This window comes from Poecilia reticulata, chromosome 3, assembly GCF_904066995.2.
Source record: "Poecilia reticulata chromosome 3, P_reticulata-male-v2, whole genome shotgun sequence".
In the NCBI taxonomy this organism is placed as follows: Eukaryota; Metazoa; Chordata; class Actinopteri; order Cyprinodontiformes; family Poeciliidae; genus Poecilia; species Poecilia reticulata.
In genome coordinates this window covers 15,694,060-15,712,420 of record NC_088832.1, presented here as the reverse complement: position 1 = coordinate 15,712,420, position 18,361 = coordinate 15,694,060, and the positions used below count along the sequence as shown (strand labels likewise).

General features: G+C 41.8%; 1 protein-coding gene across 3 annotated transcripts in view; it reads right to left on the bottom strand.

Annotated features, from left to right (window-relative positions):
- Window positions 1–203: 203 nt before the first annotated feature.
- The window catches only part of ankrd11 (ankyrin repeat domain 11), a 124,018-nt gene continuing 105,860 nt past the window's right edge, over window positions 204–18,361 (bottom strand). For 2 of the 3 annotated variants that reach the window (XM_008405125.3, XM_081605135.1), the window contains 10 exons: window positions 16,380–16,550; window positions 15,104–15,304; window positions 14,861–15,003; window positions 13,868–14,015; window positions 9,353–13,769; window positions 6,621–9,267; window positions 5,917–6,015; window positions 5,391–5,534; window positions 5,198–5,290; window positions 204–4,531 (listed from right to left, as the gene is read on the bottom strand). In XM_008405125.3, the coding sequence (XP_008403347.2) occupies window positions 4,346–4,531; window positions 5,198–5,290; window positions 5,391–5,534; window positions 5,917–6,015; window positions 6,621–9,267; window positions 9,353–13,769; window positions 13,868–14,015; window positions 14,861–15,003; window positions 15,104–15,304; window positions 16,380–16,550 (8,249 nt within the window). In that variant the 3' untranslated portion in view covers window positions 204–4,345. The remainder of the gene's footprint in view (window positions 4,532–5,197; window positions 5,291–5,390; window positions 5,535–5,916; window positions 6,016–6,620; window positions 9,268–9,352; window positions 13,770–13,867; window positions 14,016–14,860; window positions 15,004–15,103; window positions 15,305–16,379; window positions 16,551–18,361) is intronic. The other variant, XM_008405127.2, reaches the window with a different exon arrangement.

The window sequence follows — 18,361 nt, the reverse complement described above, 5'->3', positions numbered from 1 at the left end:
TTGGGGGAACAACAGAAACCGTGCACAAGAGGTTCAGTAACTTTGCATTTTATCTTACAGGGACCTTATATAAATGTGTGTGGGAAGAAGAGGTTTAGTTATTGTCAAAACTGTTGGCCACTCCTATTACTGTTGGTAATTTATCATGAGAGTGGATAAGAAAGGCAGAAGTAGCAAGCACAGAAGAACCAGCAAACATCTGGTAATATTTCAAAATTTTATTAACGAACATAATCTCTGAGGAACAACAGCAGTTCTCGCGCTCTCTGTACATGCAACGGTAGAAAATAACAATTTAGAATTTTTGCCTTTCAGTCTTAACCCCAACCCGCCCCCCCCCACCCCCATCCTACACTCATGTTCATTTTCTCTCATTTAAAATTTTTTTTTTGCCTTTTATTCTTCGCCTCTTTTTTTTTTTTTTTTGAATTTTTTGCAGGAAATCAACAGCTGGAGGTGAAAGTACTGAAAGTTCTGTTACAGCACTGACGATAGCATCAACAACCCCCTCGTAGACCACCCTCAAAAACCCCTTTAGCTGCTCCAACAATATGTACACAAATAAACTACATTGTACAAATAAAAAAAAGAAAATAGTTACATTGTTACATCATAATCACCTGCAGCGAGCGCACACAGCTCGTTGCTGTTAGAACCCCACATTCTACGCAATTTTTTTCAGACTAGTACAAAGAGGAGGGTGCAAAACGTCCTGGGAGGTTTTATTTACAGAGCTATGTACAGTATGTCTCTTTCACGCATTACAAGGAGGAAAATTTACACAGCGGAGACCAACTTCAACTTAAAAAAAAAAAATAAAAATACCACAGGTGTCAGAAAAAAAAACACAAAAAGAAAACAATAAATAGTTTAATTCTCACCATTTTAAGAGTAGTTCTCCAGGCTTTTTATTAGTCATTTTCCATTCTAAAAATAAAGGAACAAACAGCTACAGTCTGGGTTTTAATTAATAATAATAAAAAAAACAAACAAAACAAACAAAAACGGCTTGAAATTGTGATTTTTATACAATGAAAAAAAAAATAGCCTTTATGTCTACGTATGTCCAGTAAGAAATAATCAAACCTAGAATAAACATTATGAGTGAATGTGAGGAGAGTAGAGGTAATATGTTGCTGACTGAGGCTAGCATCTGTTATCACCATGGCCAAGTGCTCTACTGTGCATCTGAGGACCGAGTCTCGAATTGTTGAATGTTCACACCGGAGAATCGACGTGTGCGGACCCGTCAAGTCTATTGCTGTGTGCGGCGGCGGGGGCGGGGTTCGCCTATCTGACGTGTCAAGCCATCACCATTTCAAGCCTTTGTGATTCTAAGAAATGACTGATCACACAAGCACAACGAAAGGCGGAGGCTCAAACCGTTTTAGAACAAACTGGGGTTAAACGGAAACGCTCTTTCGTGTCTTGTAAACAATAGTGAGATTCTCTGGGGTGTGGGCTCGATGTAGTTTTTGGGAGGGGTTTACATTCTGCTCAATAAGCAATGTGATTGACATGCTGGGAACTAATAAAAAAAAAGAGAGAGAAAACAAACCAAAGAAAGCACAAGATAAACAACATTCAAAACCCACGAACAATTTTCTAAAAGTAAAGAAAAACCACACGTACACAAAGACTCTGAACAAACGCATCTTCATCCCCAAAGCTGAAGAACCCAGACGATAAAATAAAAACAAGACAAAAAAAACAAGCAACTGGCTATTTGTCGGCAAAACATGTTTGTTTTGCCAACCAGGGTGAGTGCGAGCCATACATGTAAGCCATCTTGTCTGCACAGTGTAACAGCAACAACCATTGCACTTGACTAGACATACCATACACAGCTGTGTTCAATGCGACAGTGTGGGAAAATATTAGTTTCGGATAATATTGCCATCAGGATATAGAAGCAGCTCTGACACACAGACAAGCAGGCAGCCTATGTGTTGGGTCAGGAAAGCTTTTCAAAACCACTAAAAGTAGGGATCAATACAAACTAACATTTTATGGGAGTTTTATTATAAAAAAAACTGATTTTCTTTATGCTCTTTCTCCCCCCCCCCACCACAGTGACTGTTAATATGTGACTTTTTTGTTTGTTTTTGGTTTATTCTAAGATTTAAGTCTCATAGCTGTCTGCTTGGGCCCGACAGGAAACGGCAAAACGCCTCCACACACATGAACAATACGAGGAAGTAAGCTAACAATTAAAATCCCTGACAATCCCCATGTCGATTCCACGCTAGAAAAACACAACTGTAACTTTAATGGAGCTAAATGTCTAATTAACCCCTTATCGTTTTGTAAACTAACAAACTGTCACACCAAAATCCTATGTGGGAACTTTATCTTCCTATGGGTTGTAATAAAATTCAACTCTATTTAAAAACATCACCTTAAATGAACAGTAAAAGGGCTCGTGCAAAACCAAATAAGGTTAGATATTTTGGCGCCACCTGGTGAGTACGGCTGGTAGAGCACCAATATGGGAGGAAAGGTGGCAGATGGGCTTGACGGATATGCTTGGAGTCCTTTCAGTGGCTAAGACAACTCTTCAGGCTGTGAAGATCGGATGAGAAGCGAAGAGCTGAAAGACCCGTGTTCTTGTGATTTATGATGGTAAAAAAAAAAACCCAAAAAACCGATTCCCAGATCTAGAAATTAAAAACAATCCAGCAAAAAAAAAAAAAAAATGACGACACTTATAATTGTTTTACTTGTGAATGACATCTCTCTTTCAACCATATATAACTATGTGGCTTTGCCCAACGAGTTTTTTTTTCCACTGAAAAAAGGCATTTTCTTGGTTAAAAAATTTTCTGATATAATTGTGTAGTAAAGCAATGAATAATAATCCTCTGTTTACTCTTTAAATAAATCCTTAATATCTATTCTGCTACATCTGAGGGGCTGTATGGTGGTGGGCCTGCGGCAGGCCCGAATAATCCAGAATTAGTATCAGCCAGCTTGTTGCGCTGAGGTGACTCTCATCCAGGTGAGCTGACTGAATCTACAGATGAGTCTTTCAAATACTGACAGAACTGTGTACACAATTTGGCCCATTGGATATGAGAGGGGAAAAGTGCTGCCCATAAGTGAACTGTACATAAAAAGATAATTTTTTATTTCTTTTCGTTTTTTTCTCTTTACATGTAACTGAGTGATATTACAGTACATAGGTTATTTACAACTGTGCAGTAATGTGTGGCAAAATAAATTATCTAGAAGGCAGCAAGAATACATTGGTTAACGAATATAAAAACTGTACATAATTTACGGAATACAACTTTTTTTCTGTTTTGTTTTTTTTTCCATTAAACTAATATTGGCTCTGTAGTGTTTCAAGTCACTTCCTCAGAAACAATGAAATGCCCAAGTAAAGAAATAGACAAAAACAAACAATATTTCTCTTCTCCTGCCAAACCACAATATCTCAACAGTCTCTTTGAGAATCAACATTCGTTAGGTTTGTTTGTTCTGGTTGTCCTGTGGTGTTTTTGCAGTCCATGGCGGTCTGGTGTGTTCGTGTCAGAGCAAGCGGACCCTCTGAGGGACACTCCGGACTGTCCTCAGGGATCTGCGCTCTGCTGTTCGGTTTAGCCAGGCTAAGAGGCTGCAAAGTCAGTCTTTCTCTCAGACTCTGGGCACTGGCATGCTCACACATCGTTACGCTGCTTCAGCTTTCTTACTCTATCGCTTAGCTGTTCTGCAGAGTGGGGAAAAAACCACCAGTAGCTGGCTGTAGCTTCCTGAAGCTGTTGAAGATCCATATGAAGTGCTGGGGCTCCTTTTCCTCCATCTGGGTCAGCGCTGACCTCAGTCTGGATCTCCTGCCCACCGAAAGCGCTGCGTCAACAGAGGAGGGTCCTCCTCGGGTCTCCCTCTGGATGGGCACCAGGCTGCTGGGAGAGCTCCTCTGATACATTCTCCTAGTGGTGATGGGTATTGAATCAAGGGGCAAAAACAAAACAGAAAATAAATCTCTGTCCCCCTCCCCCCCGTCTCACCATAACTGAGCACTAAGGAGATGTGTCCCGGTGTCAGAGCCTCAAAGCAAAAACTGTTTCTGCTTCTCACACTCTGATCAAACTAAAGCGTAAAAACTCAGAGGATGAAAGTGCAAGTTGTGTATTTTTCTTTTCCTCCAGTAAAAAGTTTCCATCTTCATGGAAGGGAATCAGAAGCAAGTTTCTCAACTTTACCCCTTTTCTAAAGAATACAGTTTTTCCTGTAGAAACTCCTCTTTCTAACTTGATAGCCCTTTCCATTCGTTCGCGTCGACGAAGTCTCTTAAAGAAGTGACTCGGATTGAATCGTGTCTCGATCTCAGCGCACTGGTGTGTCACACAGGCAGGAGAACAAAGTCGTCGTTGACGTCCACCATCGGTACGTAGAAGGACGGCACTTCGTTGACGCAGAGGGATTTGTGCCCGGCAGGATCCAGCTCCTGAACCTTTAACTGCCACTCCATCCTCTGCACCGCGTTGAGGGCTGCCGCCTCGTGCTGCTGGCGCATCAACAGACATGTCTGAGGGGGGAAAGCAGAGCAGAGACCTTATTAGGTTTGCACATAAAGAAAGCAGTGGCTTTGCATACATATTAGAGTATCAAAGTAAATTTACTGCAGTAGTTACACTCAAAAAGTGAAACTCATTTATTACATGCAATCACTATGTAGAGTAGAGTGATATAGTTCAAGTGTTAAATAAAAAAAAAAGGCTTACATTGACACATCTCCAAAACTCAACTTTTCAGGAAAGGTCAATTTAACACAAAAGCTGGTAACGTGCTTCTAATGCAGAAATGTCCTGTACTATACAGTATATCCATGCTGCTGGTTAACCTATTTTCTAAATGTTTTCCCTCCACTAAACTTAATTTGCAAACTGTGTCAATAGCAGTGTGATGGACAACTGTTAAAGTGAGCATTGTTCTTCATGATTGTGTAGGTAAAAACTTGTAACATTTCTGTATGAAATACATATGTAATACTAAACATTCTTATTTTCTGGGAAACTGAGCTTTGTACTTTCATTAGATCCAAGTCAACAATTAAAACTAACTAACAGAAACATATCACTCTATGCGTAAAAGAATAGCTGAGTTTCACTTGTTGCAGTGCAATATGTATTAATGTCATTCTGATTTACTGAGAACCACCTGTATTCAATCACTATGGGATGTAAAAAGTTACCTTCATGCGGTCGTATTTATCGTCGACATCCTGGATCCAGGAAATAAACTGACGTGCATTGAAGCGATCTCTAACAGATTTGTTTTCATCACCCTAAAAAAATGACGACATGTTACAGATGGAACTCAGCATTGGGTTAGTTAGTAGGTGACTTCCGACCTCAGGTTAAAGTGTGCTGCTACATATCACCCACCTGACTTTCAGATGGCATGTTGTACACTTCAGAGTCCAACAGCATTGTACAGGCACTGAATGGCACAGCCTGATTGGCTATTGTCCTTGCTGCTCTGCAGTGGACCCTTAAAACCTCCTGTTCACATGAAACTATCAGTTTCTCCTGCAAACAGAAAACACAACAGAGAGAAAAAGAAATTCAGCAACAAAGTAGAACGCCAGGATGACGGTGTGTTCTTCAGATTGGTAGATAACAGTCTTGATCTACAAAGCATGTTTCACATAAATGGCTGCGACTTAATTAGAGACGGAGATGAAAAAGATTCAGCCCTACAATTCACTCTGGCTCAACCTAAGCGCAGGGACTATGCAGATTTCGCATGCATTCTGATAAAAAAAAAGGGGCTTTGATCTTCCAAAGGAGTGCTAATGGCATTCGCTGAATAAGTGTGAGGCTGAATGTGTGAGAAAAGGCTGAATTTAGGAGAAAAGATATTTCAGGAGAATAGACGAGGCTTGTAATGTCCAGATGATGTATTTCTTACCCGCTCTATGCTGTGCTGCAACCTGAGCTTTCCTCTTACTGCCTCCTGTTGCCTGAAGAGCTCCCTCAATGGTTCAGACAGTGATGGGGGTGGGGCAATCTGATGAGCAAAACAGAACAAACTTTAAAAACCTTTGTACAGCTTTTCGTTGTGAAACACCACATTTTCATCCTCAAATAAACACCTTCAATAGACAAGCATGCAAAAGACACTGATCCATAAGTGATGTATTTGCTGTGCGTCTAAGCTTTCAAAAATTAAGGATGGAGAGAGTTATTTGCGTATATTTGCCTGTTTGAAGTCAACAAATCCTTAATATGAATAAAAAAGTATTAGTTTCACTAGGAGATTTTATTACTTATAACAAGGTTCCCCCAGTTCCAGTCAATATTGTCTGGCAGGGACAAAACATTAACAAAAAGTACTTTTGTTGTAACTTGTATCTTGACATAAGTTAAAAAAAAAATCGGTAGCAGAATGAGTACATAGCAATAGTAAGGAAGTATTGACTTAAAAAACCTATATCCTGCTGAAAAATTAGATGCAAGTTAGTTTTGTCTTATTTCAAGTGTACATAGATGTTTGCACAATAAACTAGATAAATATTTTTGTGTGTTTGCAGTGTATTTCCAGCAGCTGGTGCCAGATTAAGTCTATTTTTGGATGCTCAACATGCTGTCCCTGCTGTAGGCAGCATTACTTACCACAGGAATGTGAAGCTTGCTGAGGGGTTTCCCGTCCAGCAGGTAGGAGCCGGTGTAGGTCACATACTCAGCGTAGCATTGCGGGGCCTGAGGGGTGATGTAGCACAGAATCTTCCTCTTCTCCTCAATCTTCTTCCTTATCTGCAGGTACTCAAAGTAAGGGTTGGACCGGTCACTATGGTAGGGCTCGATCTCATCTAGTTTGATGGCATTGACGACGACGGCTAAGGTCTGCTGGATCATCTCTCTCGTCTGCTGCATTGCCGTGTTCACGAGCTGAACCTGGACTTGCGGCCCGGAAGAACGAGGGAATTTTCTTTTCCGTGGATGCTGCGTCTGGGAGTCCTCTTCATCCATGGCGACCGGGCGACCTTTTGTGGTTTTAGTGGAAACCACTAATGTAGAAGTTGGGACAGACACTGTAGTGGTTGAATGAGATGCATCAGTAGAAGCACTGAGCCCAGAGTCTTTTTCTTTCTTCTGAGCAGGTGAGGAAGACACAGAGTTGGGTGTTGGCGTTCTTGTTGGAACTGGGTTGCTGCTTACCGCTAAACTGGTGTTCGCAGCGGTGGCAGCAGCTGAGGAGTTAGTTATGGTGGATGCAGCAGGGGCAGCGGTGGCATTATTCTTGGCGCGATATCGTGTAACTCTCTGAGGGATTTCCTCCATCTTCTTGGTGGTATCTACAGGGATGGGTACAGGTGTGGGGGGGACTGGTGATAGCTTAGATGGGGGTTCCTGAGTGTCGGAAGGCTCCATTGTGCTGGGGAGAGTTACTGCCACTGAGAGGTGAGGACTGCACAACACAGAGTCTGCTACAGTATCACACACGTCCTCAGGCTTTGCAGAAGATTCCGACTCCAGCGGTAATTGCACTGACTCCGGGAGGGAGTGGATTTGTACATGATGGTGCTGACTGGAATTTGAATCTGCAGGTGAATACAACATAATGGAATCGGATTCCTCATGAATGCCATATGGTAGCTGTCTTTCTAAAACCCCAGCATGTGGCTGGTTAAGAGACAGCACGCCATTGGTAGGCACACTTAGAGGCTCTGGATCCATCTCATGCTGGAAGTTGGTGGGTGGAGACGGAACCACAAAGTCTTGTTGAGTAGATTCCTCTAAAACAAGGTCTCCAGAGGGGCATGGGGTCTTTGACAGAGGTGGTAGGCCTACTTCCATTATGTCTGGATCATCTCTGTCTGGGATATTGTGTCTGATGTGAGCCGACACTGTCTTGTTGTGGTCAGTCAGTTCATGATCTCGCGGCTCGGCTTCTTCTGACTTGTCTGGTAGTGGCAGGACGGGTAAAGAAAACGGACCTAGATCATCCAGTTCATCTGGATCAGGTGTGAATGAATTGGTCCATTGCACCACTGGCTCCGGGACAACTGGTGGAGGGATGTGATCTTCAGGGGTAGCACTGAAGCTGTGTGTGCTTTGTCTGCTGTCTGGGTCCACACATGTGGGCTCCGTAACCAACTGGTGTCCGTTTTCAATAATCGGCTTGTTGCAGTCCTGGAAGAAAGATTCCAGCCTGTTGGAGGACGATGAGGTATTTAAATAGTTGGGTTCCTCATCCAGAGCTGTGTCAGGCCTCTCTGGGGAGGGGATTTCAGCAACAGCCTCCTTCTGCTCTTCCAAATCCTCTGTCTCCTCTCTATGCCACCTATTCCAGGTCTCATAGCTGACCGAGGTGTGTCCAGACAAGGGCTGCAGATCGTTCTCAGAGTGGGAGTAAGGGCTAGTTATTTTTGAGACGGCAGCTTCAATCTCCCCGTGATTAGATTTGAGGTCCATGTCGGCGTTCCAACCCATACTGTGATCAAAGCAGCTTTCTCCATCGTTCAGCGCAGATTGCTCTGGGGACAACTGTTGGATGTCAGCCTCCTGTCGGTCCGGAGACTCTGCAGGCCAGCTCTTCCTCAGATGGTCCTCATCTTGAGGGGAGAAAGAACATGGATCTCTTGTTGGTTCTTGCTCTTCCATCACAGAGTGGACTTCGTCATGTCTGTCAATCATATCAGTTTCTTCTTCTTCTTCGTCGTCTTCTTCTTCATCTTCCACTTCCTGTGCCCGATGCTTTTCCATAACGCAGGGAAGATCTGAGTGGACCAGATTCGGTTCACTGTGGTGAGGTTCCGAGTTATCATCAATATCCAAAGAAGGTAAAGCAGCAGGAGCGGGCGTTGGTGGTGCAGCGATGTCAAAGCACGGCTCCTGGGGATCTGGTCGGTGGACAGGCGTGGACGGTTTGGGCAAGAAACTGTTGTAGACGCTCTCAGGAAGGTGTTCGTTGCCCTCTGTGAGAGCAAGAGCTGCCGACACCCCATCTGGTGTCGGATGGCCCGACTCCCGCCGAGGAGAGAGCATCCTCATCGGAGAGAAATAGGGTGATGGCAAACATTCCAGTCTATTCACAGTTATTGGCTTGTCCTCAAGAGGTTGAGAAGAAGAGGTTTGATCGTATTCAGCAGCAGGATCGTTCTGCTGCCGGAGAAACTTGTCGGATTCGGATTTAAACTCATTTTCCAGAGGTCTGCGGACATTAGATGACGCCGAGCGGCTGACAAGTGGTAGCTGGAGGTTCTTTGCCGGAGTAGGACAAGTTCCCTCCTGGAAACTCTGGGAATTAGAGTACCTGCTGGGTAGACAACAGAAAGACAGAATTAGAAAATATTCCACACACAATCATAATCATAGTTTCACTGGATGCTTTGATACTTTACCTTTCAAAAAAGGTTGGAGAGCAGGCATTCATTGAATTTAACATGGCTGATGAATTCTGGCAGTCCAGTCCATCCAGCATGATGTCAGGGTAATCCTCTGGACTGCAAGACGGGGTGCGTGGAGTCTGCATCACTTCCTCAAAGCTGGGGCAGGAAATTACAGATGTTGGTGTGGGGACCCCGGTTGGTCTAGTTTGATCTGGTCTGGGGGAAGCAGGGAGGTTCTCCTTCATTTGGTGCCCAGTCATCCAATCCTTTGAGCTCTGACTGTCGGTAGGCTGGAACTTCCTCCCCGGAGACATCATCTGAGCAGGAAGGCCCACATCCTTTAGCTTTTTCTCTTTCAGACCCGATTCCAAGCTGTTTGATTTCTTTGTAGATAGTTCATTGCGATTTTTCTTTACTTCCTCTGTGGACTTTGCTTTGTCTTTGAGTTTTGGGTCCCCGGTTTTGGGCCTCAACCTCTCCATCTGTTTCATTTTCTCCTTTTGCTTCTTGATGCAGGCTCTTACCTCCTGATCTCTAAGACTCAACATCTGACCAAAACTTGTCATTTGATAACCATCATCCACCATCAGCTTATCACGTTGACGAATGTCTTTCCGCACTGGCTCTTTGGACTGTGAGAGCTTTTCATTTTCATCCTTAGCTTTAGATTTACTGTGGTCCATTCTGTTGTCCTTGTCCAATATGTCCCGATTTCTGTCCTTTTTGAGATCAAATTTGGGACTTTGCTCCTTTGATCTTTCTTTCAGAACCGTGAGCTGGGGGCTATCTTTCAAACCAGACTTCACATCCTCTCTGGAGTGCTTAAATGACCCAAAGCCATCCATATACTTATTCTTCTCCTCCTTAACTTTATCTTTATGTTTCTCCTTTTTCTTTTTGTCCTTCATTCTGTCACCAATCATACCAGTGGATTTCTCTTTGTCCTTTTTAGACATCTCTTTTTCAAATTCCAAAGTTTTATCAAAGTCGTCATCACCATCTCCCTTGCCTCCGAACGGGAATGTGTAAGGGTCAGCCTCCAGAGGCATGGGCTCCTTCTCGAAGGGTAGACTCTCTCTGCGGCTATAGGACTCTCGGTTCTCCCCAGTTTTGTCACGTTTATCTCCTTTGTCTTTCTTGACCTTTTCTTTCTCCTTGTCATGGCTCTTCTTAGACGAGGAAGATGAGGAATGCCGGAGTCTCTCTTTGTCTCTGAACCGATCCTGTGGTGTGGATATGGACAGAGAATCTCTCCTGTCCTCAGAGATATCAGTCAGGTTCAGCGAGTCGTAGTAATTGGTGAGCACTGGCTCATGGCCTCGATCAGTAAAACTATCTGAGGAGATGTCGCTGTTCTTGTCGTTGGAGTCATCTTTGTAGTCATTCATAGCCTCCTCCTCTAGTTTTTCCAACATGGACTTTTCATTCTCACCACTGCCCTTAGAGGGTTTTCTCTCCTTTGAATGGTCTTGCTTGTCTTTATATTTGCTCTTTGTCTTCTCCTCACTTGTGTCCCTTTTGTCCAACAGTTTTTGCTTGTTTTTCTTTTCCTGGTTAGAGTCCACTGACATTCTGTCTTTCCTTTCCTTATATTTTCCATCGACTGAATCCTTTTTGTCTTTGTTGTGTTTTTCCAGGGAGCCTTTCCTCTCTTTCCCCGAGTCAAATGAAGCCTTGTCTTTTTTCTTCTCTTTATGGTCTTTGTCTTTTGCCTTTTCTGTGTTGTGTTTGGTGTCCGCAGATGATTTTCTCAGCTTTTCAGAGTGGAAGTGATCCATTTCGTCCTGATCGGGTGTCAAGTCTTTTCTGATGGAACCTGACCCAACAATGACCGTGCTGCTGTAGCTATCCTCGTCGTCATCACTTTCATCTGTAAAAATGTCAGCAATCTTGTACCATGATCTTTCTCTGATCTTCTCAGGTTTTCTCTCCTCTTTCTTGACTTCTGAAAAATCCTTCTCCCGGTCAGCATGTTTATCTTGAGAGGACTTCTCTTTCTTGTCCTTTGTCTGTTCTGAGGACAACTTTCGATCTTTCTCTTTGCCATGCGAGTCTTTGTGTTTGTCTTTGGATCCCTCCTTCTTGTCTTTGGTGCCCCGGTCTTCATCTTTTTCCTTGACAGTTTTCTCAGTGGAGCTTCGCTCACTCTTCTCCTTCTCGTGGTCAGCTCCTTTGTCTTTCGTTTTGTCCTTGTGCTTGTCGGTTTTTGTCTTTTCCCGTTTCTCTGTTGCTTCTCCTTTCTTTTCTTTCTCCTTTCCAGAATGGTTTCTGTCTCTGACAGCATCCATGTCTTTAAAGAAGGCGTCATTACAGTATTCATCTCCTATAGATTCCTGCTTAATTTTCTGATCTTTCCTTTCTTTCACACTATCATACGAGTCTTTACGATCACGACTGCTCTCCAATGAGTCCTTGTCTTTTTTGTCTTTCACTGTGTCTGTGGACTCCTTCCTCTTCTTGTCTTTTTCGAGCGAGTGGCTAGAGTTCAGTTTTTGTTTTTCTAGCCAGTCTTTTTTCTTCTCATTTGTCTTTTCTGATGAGTCTTTTTCTTTTTTCTTTGACGTTGCTTCTTTCTCTGATCTTTTGTCGCTGTGCTCCGACTTCTTGTCTTTTACTTTGTTTTCTTTTCTCCTTGTTTCTTCTTTAACAGTCTCAACAATTAGCTTAACTGTGTTGTTGGATTTATATTCCTTGACTTCTTTAATGGGAACATCCCAGCTGTCATCTCCATACAGGGAGGAACCAGAAGACATCTCAGAACCCCACCTATCATGATGGTCATCTGATGCACTGAGCTTTGTGTCCTCTAGGTTGAGGAAGCGGTTATTAATGTCATAGCCTTCATGGTCAGACTCTTCTTTCAGTGTTTTATCTTTTTTACATTTCTCCCTCTCGTCTTTGGTGTTTTTCTCCTTGTCCACCTTGAGATGCTTCTCCTCTTTCTGTTCACTCTTCCTGTCTGTCTTTGAGGAGGATTTTTCCTTGGACTTCTTCTTTTTATCCTCTTTGTGGGGCTTCTGTTTATCCTCCTTGGGTTTCTCTTTTTCTTTGAAATTTCTTTCCTTGTCGGATTTTGCAGGCTTCTCCCTTTCCTCTTTGTTTGCCTTATCCTTTGAAATATCTTTTGCCTTTTTGCTTTTCTCCTCTTTTGCTGTTCTGTGAAGATCTTTTCCAGATGACCAATCTTTATCTTCAGACTTTGCTTTCGAAAACCTGTCATCCTTTTTCGAATGGTCTTTGTCATATTTAGATAGTTTGATCTTGCCCTCAGTGACTGATTCGGACTCAACAATTAGGGACTTCTGTCTCGAATCATCAAAGTCAAAAGAGTAGCTCTTGACAAATTTCTCATTCATGTCCTGATTGAGAACAACACTCGGAGCATTGTCTTTTTCCTTGTTTTTATGTTTGTGCTTCACTTTATGTTTTTTAATCACTTTTCCATCCATATCAGTTTTGGAGGCAGCGCTGTCTGCAGTAGAGTTTTTATAGAGATCAGAGTTTTTCTTGTCAATGTTACTGTGCACAATGTTGTTCTTTTTCTTGTTTTCCTGTGCTTTTCTCTTGACCTGCTTTACCGACTCCACACTTGAATCAGAGTACTCAGACTCACTGACTGGATCTGAAAGAGAACTGACGTCTGACCACGGAGGTGATGACACCGTCTTCCAGCCATCTGTCCTCCACTGCTTTGGATGCTGCTCCGCTAACGAGGGCGCCTGTTTCTGAGAGTTTAAGTTTCCATGTGAGGAAGAGGAGGCATTAAAGGAAGGAGATTCTTTAACGTTCATTGAAGATGAGTCCTTGATGCTGTTTGAGCCCTTGTCATCCTCGCTTTCCAAATCTCCGCAATCAGAGTCAGACGTGCAGAATTTGTCGTTAACTTTCCCAAATCGGACTTCTTTACTGATATTATTTTTGCTCTCCTTCTTTCGCTTCTTTTTGACTTTGTTTTTGTCTTTTTGTTGTTTAGAGCTCATGCTGCCAGACTCTCTCGTCTTGGTGTTTGTTTGCTGGACTTGTTGCCGCGGCGTGGGCGCTGGTGTGAAACACAACGTCCTGTCATCCTCGTCCGAACTGTTACTGTCAGAGATGATCCGCCTGACAGTTTTCTTTGGTGTGAGTGTGTTGCTTTTGGAATAGGTTTTAACCTCCATCTTGGGTATAGAGATGAAGCTGTTGGTCTTGCTAACAGAGTCTTTTCGGAAGTCTTTTTTCAAGAGGTGTTTATCGTCTACAGGAGGGACGCGCTCCTCCTCATCATCCTCGTCGAATTCGTATTCATCTTTGACAGGCGTGACAGCAGATTTAGGTGGATCTGCAGCTTTCCCTTTTAGCTTCAGGCCCTTCTCAAACTCTGAGTCTGTGTTATTGCCGTCTACAGAGCTCGAAGGGGCAAACGAGGGCGCGTCTTCCTCCTCTGAAGATTCTGTCAGACAAAACAAGCAGAATCAGTGCACAGCCGTCAAATATCTCATAAAATTGAGAAATAATTAGGTTGTTAAAAAGATACAAAAATATACCAACCTGATGAACTCTCTTCACTTGAGGTGTAAGTGCCTTTCCCTAGTAACAGATTCAGCATAGTTGGAGAGCTGGCAACCTTTAGCGGTGTTTCACCTCTCCTGTTGCTTTGACGTGGATCTGCTCCGTAGCGTAAAAGTAGTTTCACAACCTGAAAGAAAATAAAACTTTTAACTAAAGATTTCTGAAGAACTGAACTCTGACCCCGCTGTTTTCAGACTTCTGGACTGAGGTTCTCTATTCAAATAAAAGTCAACAGAAAAAGAAGAAAAATTCAAGTAAATTGGTTACGCCTTTATTCACTATTAAATACAAATAATGTTAATAATTGCAAAGCATGGACTTTATGGTGAAATATAAATCTAAAGATTTTAGTAAGTATGATTGCCCAAATGTTAAATTTAGTTAGAATTTGGCATATAATAAATTTACATATTTCCATCGTTACCACTTCTTTCTGCATACTTATAGAAACAATATCTATAAAATATGGCTATCTATATAACTGGCTCAGAAATTCCCAACCACAAAAAAGAATAACATCAATCTGGTTTAAAATCTCCATCTTCAATCTCAGTTTCCTTATTTTAGCTATGCAGATGTTCTTCTCCCTCTAATAATATTAGACTCTCATGTTGCCGTGTCTCTTCCTCCATGTCTTTTGAGCCAACAGTTTCCATCAACTGGAGTGGCTAGTCGCTAGCATTCCAAAGCCTTAATCACCACTAAGATGTGATCATCATGTAATGTAAACCTATAAAATAGAATTTTCACACTAAAAACCCTAACCTGAAGACTTTATGTTATCTCTGGCTTCAGTCAACATGTTGATCATATGTGTTGCAACTGGATTTCTATTTGACACAACTATTTTCATATTACCACTATAAAGGTGTTGCTGCTTTGAATTTGTCATGACATTTTTTTCTTCATTGCTTTTCTAACAATTATGACTGAATCCAAAAAAACTGACTGTGTTTGTCATCTTCTCTTTACCTTGAAATGTCCATTGTTGGATGCATCATGCAGAGGAGTGTCATCATCCAGACCCTTTGTGTTGACTTCAGCTCCGGCTGCCAGCAGCTGTTTGGCCACATCGTAATATCCCCTGTTGCATGCTTCATGCAATGCAGTCCAGCCTAAAGATAAAAACAATCACTGTGTCAAAAGTCTAACTGTATACAAGAGAAAAGATGCAGTTGTGAGGTGCATGGCAGAAAAAAAGGAGAAACCTCTCACCTGCAAAGTCTTTTACATTCACATCAGCTCCTTCGCTGATGAGCTCCTTGATGCGGCGCACCTCTCCACGGATAGCTGCTCGGTGCAGTCGAGTCTCTCCTCGCTCATTTCTTTTATTTACTTTGTCTTTGGTTTTAGATGCAGAGTTTGGCGTTCCCTTCTGGCCCAGACAGGACTGTGACTGATGCTTTGGTGTTGTGTCTGCCCACAGAAGACAAATGACTCAATTTAATCCAAGAATAGTCTCCTAATTCTTTTAACAGTTTATAAAAATGTGCAGGGACCATTTATGTTGTTTTCTGCAAATGCAGTCAAGTAATAGGCGTTTGAAAAGCTTACACTTACAGCCACAAGGGGGCAATCACACACCATAAAGCCACAGTGCATTAAATGAAAATACTTTACTTGAGACTTTTTTTCATTTGCAAGATTAAACTCAAGCCTATATTGCATTTGCATTATTGACTTTGTACAGCTATTGTCCAAAATAACATTTGAAATACAATCACTTAATCTAAGTCAATGCCTCTGGGCACACAGGAAAGGAATTAACATATAAATAAAAGTGTCTTTGCACTGAGCTTCACTAATTTCATTCCATCTAAAATGTCAACAGCAGGAGAAAAAACAACAACACAAGGTTGCAGCAATGATCCAAATATGGGCACCTAATATATTTCCAGACAAATGAATCTGTCTACCAAAATACTGAGTAAACATAATTAATTTCAATGAAAAATCTCAAAGCTCAAAGGACACTGATGAACAAGCACACACATTCTTCATGCGTTATACCATTTTTCATGTCTGCTGCCATTTGGCTCAAATAATCATATTGCACCATTAGTCCCAGAGTATTGCACTAGATAAAAAGCTCATTTTAATTTTTGTACAAACTGTATTTTGAAAATGACATGTTTGATAATACTACATTGTACTTCTCAAAATACCATCTATCACTGACAGCATGTGCTTAAATTGTTACTCCGTTTATATGCGTTGTTGTTTACGCCTGAATATCTAAAACTGGCTGAATCCAGAGGCAGGCTAAAGAGGGGGCAAAAATCAGCAGGCAAAATGCTTAAGATTTCCAAAATAAACAAAAACAAAAACAAAAACATGTGACTCATCCCCCATCTGGCTCACTTTAACCCCGCCTACGCATACTACTCTCCCCCACACACACACAGTGTCTACATATAAAGCTCCATCCAATCGTCGTTTTCTTTTCCGCCACCGGTCCACAGAAGACGTGGCCTAAATGATAAGCACGCACCTGGACTGTTGACGGTCTTCGCAGCTGTCATTTGCATGAGCAAGGCCACCTGCTGCCGCTCAGACACAGGGTACCCGGCCCGGATCCCAGGCATCCCCATTCCGAACGGCAAGCTCTTCCTGGTGTTAGTGGGCTCCTTTTTAATGCGCTTCCTCTCTGGACCTGGTTTCTCTGTGAAGTAAGCAAATGAAGATAAGAAAATGAGGACATTTTATTGGGCTGTGTTTATGTATGTGAAGATACATGTACAAGAGTTTATCAAAAATACATTTGCCATCAGTGAGAATTTATATTCTGAAGAAAAAATACTACTAATGGATGAATTCTTGGCCAGATCAACCAGCTTCAGTCAAACACTTTCAACATGGCACATATCTGAACTGCACACCACTAAAGGACAGATCTGCTGATCTAAAAAAAAATCATTTTGACTGGAATGATTTGCAGTCAAATTATTGCAGTGATAAATGAATATCACTTTCACATGCGACTCACTTTTTCCAACATGATTACAAGTGTAAGTATGCATCAAACTTATCAGTGGAGTCCCTAACTATTTTGAAACATTATGACCAATGACAATGATTAGTGACAGACTGCTGCAGCTCCTAGTCTGTCTCAGTCGCGTGTCCCGTTCAGATTTCCGACACAGCCCCAGGAAAGCTGACCAGAGCTCAGATGAAACACCACTCATTATACACTGCTCAAAAAAATAAAGGGAATACTTAAACACTTAAGTGTTCCCTTTATTTTTTTGAGCAGTATATTTTACAACCTCTAAACAAAGCAAAGAGTTTGTGAAGAAAATCACTTATTGCAGATTTTGTCAACACACGATTAAATGCAACCTTTAGTCATTCAAGCTGATATTAATCGCTTAAGTGTCAACCCAAAAACAACTGAATGGGCTCAATGAGGACATTTGAAGGGTTAAGTTAATGCTGTGCTCCATATTATAAACAAGTCATATCCAAAAAAGAGAAAACGTGATAATGTTAACCAAGAAATACAGCAAAGTACTGCGAGACAAAACACCGTCATCAGGGAAGAAAATTGAGTAATAAAGATGTGAGGATCATTTGTAAGAGCACAACAGCTCATTTCTTAACCTACTTAACCGTATGTTAGAAGAGCATATTGAAGCTGCCTTGGAGAAACTCCAGATGGGAAAATATTTCTGTTGTTACGAAACACAGAAGAGAAACTGCAGCATCTGCTTTAAGAGCTACACCATCACAATACTAATGTAGTGTTAATAATTGTTGAGTGGTATTTTAGTGCATATGCTGTGAAACTTTTCTCCTCATTGTTGGACACGCGAATCTGTTGGACAATACAATTATTTCTATTTGGCAAATGTAAAGATGGAAGTTTTTTTTTTAAGTTCATCACTTTACATGCAATCACAGGACATATAAATTGGTCTTTTTAAAACATTGCAGCATTAAAAACATTTCAGTTTTGCTATTTTAATCCAACTCTTCCAGGTAACAAAACAAAGTATAACAGTTTTATCTGAATTCAAGTTTCAATGAAACACAGTATAAAAATGTACTGGAAGGGAAAATAAGCTAACAGATGGTAATGGCTTAGAGTGGCTTAGAATAGGCAACAGTATAGTAGTATGGTTTAGTGTTTCAAAAAAAGCACTGTTTTCTTTTTTTCACTAGGATTTTCTTTTCAGACGAGTGAAAAAACCTCCCAAAACAAAACACCGAACCCCATAATTTTTCATTTTCTGCATGTGCAACTTACTATGCAAGGGGTTTGTGGGTAGAAGTAAGTGACTGGTGTCATTAACCAGCAGCCCCTGTGGAAAGGAAGGGCCAACAGGCAGTGTTTATGTCTGTCTGTCTCCAAGCCAATCAGCCAGAATTGTCAAAAGAGGAAAAAGGGTGTGACTTGGCAAAACTGTAGTTATTATGAAATAACTGGTGTGCATTTCAACTCAACATGGCCTTGCCAAGGTCACCACTGCCTGC